This window comes from Verticillium nonalfalfae (assembly GCF_003724135.2).
Source record: "Verticillium nonalfalfae strain VnAa140/NRRL 66861 chromosome Unknown scaffold_151, whole genome shotgun sequence".
In the NCBI taxonomy this organism is placed as follows: Eukaryota; Fungi; Ascomycota; class Sordariomycetes; order Glomerellales; family Plectosphaerellaceae; genus Verticillium; species Verticillium nonalfalfae.
In genome coordinates, this window is record NW_021167376.1 from 55,441 (window position 1) to 64,768 (window position 9,328).

The window sequence follows — 9,328 nt, forward strand, 5'->3', positions numbered from 1 at the left end:
GCCGTGGACCAGCCATGGCCACTGAAAAAAAAAATCCCGTCACTCAGCGCTTTGAGAAGACAAGCGACGAAGGTTGTAGTGAAGGCAGCTTATCGCGCAAAGGCACCGAAGAAGTTCATGGGGCTAATAAATTGATTTCATGTCATTAAGAGCGACAAACCCACAACAGCTATCCAAAAACCCATACAGTACGATAGAAACCCACAAGCCAGTGACAAAATCCTAAACCTTATCCTCCATCTCGAAAAAAAGGCATCTTACTTCCACCATGTTTATTTGTTCTTTCCCGTGAGAGCACCTGTGATGCTGCTGAGCCCGAGGCCATCAAGCACGCGGTTAAGGCCTAGGGTACCGAGGAGGCCATCGATGATGCCACCGAGTCCAAGGCCGGAAAGAAGACGACCGACGAGGTTGAGCACACCTGCAAGCAACAGTCCAACGGCGGCCAGAATCTGGCCCAGAGGCTCGGTCAGCAATCCCCAAAGTGGGTTCAGATGCTTCTTGGCGTGAGGCATATCGGCAATCTTCTTCTTGGCGTTCTCAACGCAGGTGACGACGGAGCCAGACAGCTGATGTTATGTTAGAATCGAATAAAGACTGAAATGGTTAACGGCATAAACTTACCTCCTTGAGCAAGTCTGCGAGATGATGCTCCGCAGGTGAAGCCTCGCTGGTGCTCGACTTGTGCTTAGCGTTGCGCTGGATACGGCCGTCGGGATCCATCGCACGGATGGTACCGTTCAGCTCGCTGAGAATGTTGCCACCCTCCTCGATCAGCGGCTTGACCTCCTTGACGAGGGCATCTTCGTCAAGTTCGTCCTTGGGTGTTCGCTCCGCCTTGTCAATCTTGTCGGTGATCATCTTGCAGATTGGGCGAATCTTGTCAAGACTCTGTTCGACTTGGCTAGCCAGGTTCTTGGCAAGCTTCTCATCCTGCTCAGCCTCCTCGCGAGCCTTCTTGTCCTCCTCGGACTCCTTTGGCTCCTCAGGCTCGGGCTCAGGAATATCCGCAATGGCGGTGATGTGTCCTATGGACGTGCCCTTGTGGTTGATAACGTCGTTGTCGTCGTCAATTTCGGCTCCGGAGCATACGCTGAGCTCGCCTGAGGTCAGGCGGGCGACAAGCTCCCCGTCGCGGTACACATCGCCTTGCTTGTTCACCTTGAGGCCGGCGAAAGGTCCCTTCTCCTTCTCAGGTTCCGGTTCCGGCTCCCAACGCTCCGCGCGGCCGATAACGTTCCCTTGGTGAAGAATTTCACCATCTGCATCAACCTCGCGTCCGAACAATTTTTTCCCGTCTCCCTCGATCAGGCGTCCAACAATATCACCACTTGGGGTGACTACGGTACCATCCTTGGCTACAGTGCACCCTGGCAGTTCGGCGAATGGGCCTTCTTTTTTGAGCTCACGCTCGCCTATTTGAGTGTCAGTACGTTGTTTTCAAGATGTCTCAGGGTTGAAAGAAGACTTACCCTCCGGAAGCACCTCTGCAACACCCAGCTTGTCGCCACTTTCGGACAGTACGTTACCCTGCTTGTCGCACATTCGGTTGACCAATCTTGAAATGTCTCCTTCAATCACGCGTCCGTAAGGCACGCCATTTGAATCCACGACAAAACCGGCTTTGTTGACACGCTTGCCGCCCAAAATACTCTTGTCCTGTTCAGGCTCGGCCTCCGGCTCCTCCGGCGTGTAACGCTCGGCCTTTCCGATGACATTTCCGTCGCGGACAACATCACCGTCGGCGTCGACCTTGCTGTTTTGAAGCTTCTTCGCGTCGCCCTCAATCAGGCGTCCAACAATCTCGCCGTTGTTGGTTACGTCACCGTTGGCCTGGACCACGGCGTCGGGGAAGTTCTCGAAGGGCTGGTCCTTCTTCTCGTGGCGTTCATGTTCCGGAATCAGCTCAGCTCGTCCGATAACCTCACCCGATTCGGAAAGAACCTCGCCCTTCTTATTGCACATTCGGTTGATCAATTTGGCGACGTCTCCTTCGACAACGCGTCCAAAAGCGGTGCCGTGAGAATCAACGACCAGGCCGGCCTTGTTGACACGCTTCTCAGCAAGTAGAGAGTTGTCAACCTCCGGAGCAGCCTCCTCCTCTTCAGGCTCCCAACGCTCAGCGCGTCCGAGTACGTTCCCCTGCCTGTCTTGTACCTCGCCGTCCTCGTCGATTTTCTTCCCCTTCAATTTCTTAGCGTCACCCTCGATCAGCACACCAATCTTCTCTCCCTCAAAGGTGACGTCACCGTTGGACTGAACAACAGCATCAGGGAAGTCCTCAAAGGGCGAAGGTTCCTTGAACTCCTCACGTTCCTTGTCGGCCAGAGGCTCGGCGAGGCCAATCTGCTCACCCGAGTCGTTCCAGATGCGTCCTTCAGCATCAGCCTTGCGGCCGATCAAGTTTTTGAGGGTGCCCTCGACGATACGGCCAATGACGGCATCATCTTTGACCAGATTACCGGCCTTGTTGACCTTGGCGCCCTTAAGGGCAGCCAGTGCCTCGGCCTGCTTTTGCAGATCCTCAGCAATTTCCGACTTGAGCTCAACGCGACCGATTTCGCTGCCGTCATCGTTGAGAATGGCCCCATCGGGAGCTATCTCCTTGTTGGCGAGCTCGAGCGGATCGCCTTCAACGACCTTGCCGATGGACTGGTTGTCGAAGATAACCTTGCCTTCGTCGTCAAGCTGAGCACCCTCGAACTTTTGGAAGGGGTTCTCCACCTGGACATCGGCGACCGTCTCCATCTCGTCGAGCTGGCTCTGGGCCTGCTCGCTGAGACCCTTGGGGGCCTCGGAGGCGGCGTCCTTGGCATCTTCGGCCGTCTCCTCCGCAGTGTCCTTGGCACCCTCGGCAGTCTCCTCCGCGGAGTCCTTGACGCCTTCGGCAGCGGCCTTGGTATCCTCGACCTTGTCGTCAGATGCAGTCTTGTCGGCGCTGTCCTTGGCGTCGGAAGTGGTCTGTTCTGCAGTGTCGAGAGCGTCGTCCGCTGTGTCGTCGAGGCCCTTGGCAGAATCAGTGTCCTTGGGCACGTCCTTGGTCGTGTCATCGACGGTGGTCTGTGCAGTTTCGGCGGTCTCTTCTGCCGTGTCCTTGACATCGTCTGCCGTCTTTTCGACAGCGTCGGTCTTCTTGGACGTGGTATCCTCAGCAGCGTCGGTAGCCTTGGACGTGGTGTCCTCAGCAGCGTCGGTAGCCTTGGACGTGGTGTCCTCAGCAGCGTCGGTGGCCTTGGACGTGGTGTCCTCAGCAGCGTCGGTGGCCTTGGCAGTGGTGTCCTCGGTCGTGTCGTTGGCCTTGGACGTCGTATCCTCTACGGTATCAGTGGCCTTAGACGTTGTGTCTTCCGCAGCATCCGTGGCCTTGGACGTTGTGTCCTCCACGGCGTCAGTGGCCTTTGATGTGGTGTCTTCCGCAGTGTCGGTCGTCTTCTGAGTAGTGTCTTCGACAGTGTCCTTGGCCCCGGATGCGGTGCTCTCAACGGCATCCTTGGCGCCACCAACAGCACCAGACACGGTATCGGTCAGGCCCTTGCCGGACTGCTTGACAGTCTCGTTGTCATCGGTGCTGGCTTCAGTGGTGGCTTCGGTAGCCTCGTCCTTAGACTCGCTGGCCTCGCTCTGTGGTGGTTGGCTCTTGGTCTCGACCTCGGTCTTTGCGTTGTCGACAGCCTCCTGATCCTTAAGATCAATCGGCGCCGCCTCGACAGCCTTGTCTGAGTTGTCGAAGAGCTCCTTCTTGGCCTGCTCAGTGGTCGCCGCCTTGTCCTCGGCGCTGCGATCTTCCTGCTTCTTCCCGAGGAGGCCGCCGAAGCCGCCGCCGCCGTTGCCGAGACCAAGGCCCTTTGTGAGGTTGCCGACGAGAGGAAGGCCCTTCTCGACCGTCTGGACGGTGCCATCTACTGTGTCGACGACACCCTTGACGCCCTTTGTTGCGCCCATCAAGGTGCCGAAAATGCCCTTCTTGGAGCCGCCTGCGGAGGCATTGTCGAGCGGGAGAGCCTTGCCTACGATACCGCCGTCTTTTCCTACTATGTCTCCCGTTGCTGTGACGACATTTCCGACTTGAGAGCGTTAGTGGAGGCCTGTTTGGATCTGATAAGATGGGTCGGGACGTACCAAGGTCGCCTGGGTCGCCCTCTGTGATCTTTCCTACGGTCTCGCCCTGCTCATTGACGATTTCTCCTGACTTTCCTACGACGCCTGCTGCGAGGTTGCTTTCTGAGATCTCATTCTGTCCAACTGGAGGTGGGTTAGCAAGATAACACGCGAAAGTGACTATAGTTGTGGCTGAACGTTGAGGCGGTATAGCTTCACGAGGTTGGATTACAGGTGTGGCTTCGAGGTGAGACATGGTGGCTGTGCTTGCGGGGGACGTTGCATCGGGATGAGCTTACCACTCTGCTTGGTGTCCTCCGCCTTCTTCGTAGTAGTGTCGCCCATGATGATTGGATCGTGGTTCGGCTTATGGGTATCTTGGAATAGGTAGTTGAGGGAATGGGTATCAGGTGATGTTGTACAAGGTGATTATTGTTCAGGTATTTGGTTTTGGGGGTTTTTCAGTTCGTGAAAACTGCTGTGATATCAAGAGAAGGCTACACACCATCTCAGCAGCATGCTCTGTCGAGGTCTTATACCAACTGCCAAATGGTGCTGTCCGCGCCTGGAATCAGGTTTCGAAGCCCCCCCCCCTGGACACCAGCAGGAAAGCTACGTCAAGCCAGCAACGGCACCAGGAAGGTGAGCTCCTCGTCCACCCCCCTCCCCCTCCCCTTCCCCTCCTCTGATGCTAATGCCAGGCAGTCAACTCACAAGCCTGGCAGAGGAGCGCCGCTTTCGAGACCCTGGCACTCGCCACAACCCATGACTTCATGTGGAAGGCGCTACGCTTACATGACGCAAAGCCACACATCAACCAACAGAACAGCCTCACCGAGAGGACGGCGCGCACTTTGCATGACGCAACTTAGCTTCTGCCAGGTGAAAGTGGGATGGGGCTTGATAGGAAGGTGGATGGTGCGACAGCATCTAGGAAAGCAACCAGTCCCTGGTGCGGGAATCATTGGCTCGTGAAGGGATCGACACGAGCGGGAGGGGGGCGTGAACATCAACATGGGGCGGAGGGGAGGGGTGTCTCTCCTCTCTCTGCTGCCGCCCACTTGTTTTTTCGAGGTGTGGCTGGAGACCTCCAGGTTTTTCTCCAAGGGGTGTCCTGGACGGTCCCGTCAACCATTCGTCAGAGTCGGTCGAGAACGTCTGGTCTGCCAAGTCTCTGTCTGCTGCCTCACCTTTCAAACTTCCGACCCTCCCAGTGCATCGTGGCCCATCGAGATCGGTGGGTGGAGGCATTTCGGCTCTTCCACGTCATGGGCGCGAAAAGGTCAAACGCCACATGCAGTCGATCCCTGGAGAACGCGCATACTGCGTGCCGCATGGCCCGCATGTGTTCAGCTTGGAGCTCTCTGACAGAAAACACAGGAGCTGATCACCGAGTGCTGCCTTCGGTGTGTACATGGCGTTTTCACATTGCGAATTCATATTCTGACGCCCAGCGTACACATGCTCGACACAAGTCCGGTTTTCTGGGTCAAAACTGGGGTCGCCAACGGCGCCCGCCAAACCATGTGCTCTTTCATTAGTAGCGGCGGAGCTAACACTGCGCGCTTGCAGGATACGGGATTCTCTAGCCTCCCACGTTTCTTTTCCTGGCGTTTTGGCCTCGCAACCGAATTCCAGCGCAAGCCCACCACACCAGCGTGTGCGCCAAGCCCGTCGCCCATTGTTGTCTGCGATCATCCTATGTGTTTGTTTGCCTACGAACAATCCAGAACGCCTACGCTACTTTCGTAATTCCCATACCCAAATGCACCTATTCCCGCCGAGTTGCACTGAGCCATGCCAATTCGCAGAACGCCTTCTAAGCTTCCCGCATCTCACGAACTCGTACCAATATGAATGTTTGGCGTCCCCCCGCCATTAAACACAGTCGGAATCTTGATGATCAGCTGCACGCCGTCGTTCGTCGACTTGACATCGAGGTAGATCTCCGACGGACTCGGCGCCGCCGAAGGCTTCGCTCGGCCGTGGCCACAGTTGCAGCCACAGCCACCTCCGCCACTTCCGCCGCCGCTGCCACCGCCACCGCCGTTGCGCGCCCTCCGGATCGGCTCCGGCGCGTCGACCAGCTCCTCCGCGTTCAAGTGTCCCACAATCTTGTTATGCCTATTGAGTATGTTCCCCATGTGGTCAAGCTTCATCCCTTCGCCCATGCCGTGGATGGGCTTTGGCGACGGCGGCCGCGGCGCAATCGTATCGTTCTCGGCAACGTAGCCTACAACCTGGCCCTCGGCCGATATGACCTCCCCCGTCGCCGACACGGGCCTGCCGATCATGGAAGGGAGGTCGCCCTCAACGCGACCTAGAACGCGGCCGTCCCATTCGAGTACGTTGCCGAATTCGTCGATATATTTGTCTTCGAGATTTTCGGCCAGCTCAGCCAAGTTGGGCGGCAGCGTGAGGCCTGAGGCGAGGGGCGTGACTTTGGGGATCTGAATCGTCGGATTCTCTTCGTCGTCTGACTTGTTCTTGAGTGTGGAGCGCGTCACCGGTGTTGGCGAGTGCTGGGGAGGCTGGTGATGGTCGTAGTAATGGGCGCGGTTGCCAATGCTCTCTGTTGAGGACGACGACACTGACGAGGCATCATCATCGTCATCTTCGTCTGTAGTGATGGAGTGACGCCTGGCCTCCTGTTTGCGAATAGGGATCGGGATTTCGCGCGATGTGTTGATGTGGGATGGGCCTCCTTCGTCCTGACTGGCCTGAGAGGTACTTTGCGACTGGCTGTGGTCCTGTGATGTTGCCTTCGGGCGGGTATTGTTCTGTGCGCCTCCTTGAGACGACTTTTGCTGAGACGCAGAGGCTACGTCTGGCTGAGCTGGGCGGCTTGATTGCTGTTCAGGCTGCGGCCTTGGGGCTTCAGCATGATCTTGCGTATCTGTCTCGCTCCCGACGAATGACGACGAGGCTCTCGACTGGGAGTTCAACCTGGGCAGCTTTGGTCGCGCAGCCTGCTCAGGCTTGGGCGTGCTCTGATCATCGCGCCCTGCATCTTCCTCTGAGTCGTTGACGTCGACGACTTCATACCCATCGCTCTTGGCTGTCGTATCTGCCTCGATGCCAGTGCGAGAGGGGTCGCGACGCGCCTCGCTGTCGGCGCGGGACCGCGCCGTGTGCATGGATTCAGACTCGGACTCGGAGCCGTCGCGGCCTGCAGGAGCGGGTGTCTGCATGGATGGGTCTGTTCTTTGGGGGACTGGGGATCGATAGTGGAAGAGGAAAAGGGGCAACGGGAATGCGATCTTCCCGAAATCGATGTGTCGGGGTGCAGCAGGAGTGCGCGTTGCGTCAGGAACACAATACTGTGGGCTGATGAAAGGAGAGCTCCTTTGAGAGACTTGGTCGTTTGGTGTAAGGGTAGGGGTACGCAGCAGTCTGTGATCGACAGAGACTGATGTCTTTTGCCCTACGTGGTTCTCCCACCACACTCCGATGGCAGGTGGATATCCTGGTGGATACCTAACCACTTGTGCAAGGGATCAGGGGTGGTGGGTGATGGAGCAAGATGGAGGTCCGTGACGTAGCAGTCCGTATGGATGGTCTTGGCCTTGGTCTGATCCTCGCATCTCGAACCCAAACATCGGGTCTCGAGCAGGGATGAACAGAACAGTACGGAAAGAGGCGCTTCAGAGCTGGGGACGCACAACAGAAAGGCAGCATCGGACGAAATCTCCGTTGACAACAGTCTGGGGGCGTGTGAGAGCAGTAGTTGGACCGCCACAATGGCGAAAGCATGTTGTCATTCGCAGCTCAGTTGACACATCAGCAACTGCTGACCTTCCCAAAGGATGTTACCCAGGCTCAACTCCCAGGCGCCAGGAGGAACGGGAACCTGGTGTGCTCTGCTTTCGCCAATGAGACGCGGGTGTCAAGCAGGTTTTCTAGCAGGTTAGGGAGGCAGGAGGCGTCTTGAGAGGGCATCCTCCGGGGCTTCAGGTCCAGTCTTCCTCAAGCTCGTCGATGTGCCTCGATGCAGTGTCTCGCCAACTGTGGCTTCGTCTGGCGGTCTAGACTCGGCCGTGCGTGGATGTGTACATGTCCATGTCCATGTCCTCTGGATCTCCACTGACCTGAATGGGACCGGGGCAAGCACCGAATAAGAACCCCCATCTGTCACTGGGCCGTCATCTCAGTCCACATCAAAAGAAGAAACGGAGTGAGTGACCTCAAGCCGTGAAGCCAACGTGGTCAAGCAGAATGTGGGCCGTTGTGGGTGAGCATGGAAGTCGGAACAGCCTAAACGCCTAACAATCATTCGGGGCGGTAGCAGACGCAGCACGACAGGGCAGCTAGGGTAGCCAGGCAAGCCACAATTGGCCAGACCGAACAAGACATCCCTCGTCAGTGTGATGCTGGGGCGGGGGGCGAGAGGACGCCTCATCAGAAACGGGGATCGACATTGGGTCGAGTGGCTGGGCAGCCCGTTTTCGCTCTTCACCTGTCAAACCTGGGATAAGCTTCGAACCGTCAAAGTTGATGAGACAACGGGAGGAAAGGGCCTCGTGTGTTGTCGACTTGACTAGCAAGCATCAAGCCCCTACAAATGTCGACGGACTAGTGGTGAAGCAGGGCAGACGTGAGACTTTTTTCGTCAGTCTCACCAGCCACGATCGCGATCTCTAAATCGGAACTCGGCCAAGCCTCGACGGAGGTCCAGAACGTTCAAGTCGACTACGCTTCATCTCCACCGCCAACGCGACGCTGGGGGTGCAGCCAAGGCTGAGCGAAGCAACATGCTGAAACAGGTCAAGGAGCGGGTACCGAAGGGACCGTCGATACGCTAAAGGCTGCTGGGCCGCCGTTACATCGACCTGGGGTAATTAGTGAATCCCCTGTGCCAGGTTTTTCCTCGTGGCATACGGAAGCTGCTTTTTCTGCCCATGAGGGGGGACACTAGGGATCAGAAGAGGCGTCGACCAACCCGCACGGGGAACTCCAGAATACAGCATTGTTGAATTTTCCCCGATGAACGAACGATGAGATTGTGCTCATACCCGCCGCTGACCCTCGGAGGACGGTTATTTGTTCGGCCCTTGTTGGTTATTTGTTCTGCCTAACAGGGGCAAAGCCACAGAAGACAGGGGACAAGCCACAAACACAGCTCCACTACTAAAATTAGCTGTGGCTGCTATGTACCTCTGCTCGTCTCTTGTATATTCGAGTCTCTCGATTAATTCCGAGCTATGACTAAGGTAGCTGACAAAGCAACGCA

General features: G+C 56.9%; 2 protein-coding genes across 2 annotated transcripts; both read right to left on the reverse strand.

The window, feature by feature from the left end:
- Positions 1 to 272: 272 nt before the first annotated feature.
- On the reverse strand, positions 273 to 4,443 carry D7B24_002256 (uncharacterized protein; the record flags this gene model as incomplete). The annotated part of the gene is made up of 5 exons (XM_028636468.1): positions 273 to 569; positions 625 to 1,415; positions 1,473 to 4,064; positions 4,120 to 4,242; positions 4,398 to 4,443. The coding sequence occupies 5 exons, from the start codon at positions 4,441 to 4,443 to the stop codon at positions 273 to 275; spliced, it is 3,849 nt and encodes a 1,282-aa protein (XP_028491370.1).
- Positions 4,444 to 5,933: 1,490 nt separating this feature from the next.
- On the reverse strand, positions 5,934 to 7,289 carry D7B24_002257 (uncharacterized protein; the record flags this gene model as incomplete). Its single annotated transcript, XM_028636469.1, has 1 exon — positions 5,934 to 7,289. One exon carries the CDS (start codon positions 7,287 to 7,289, stop codon positions 5,934 to 5,936), a length of 1,356 nt encoding a protein of 451 aa, XP_028491371.1.
- Between the last annotated feature and the right edge of the window lie 2,039 nt (positions 7,290 to 9,328).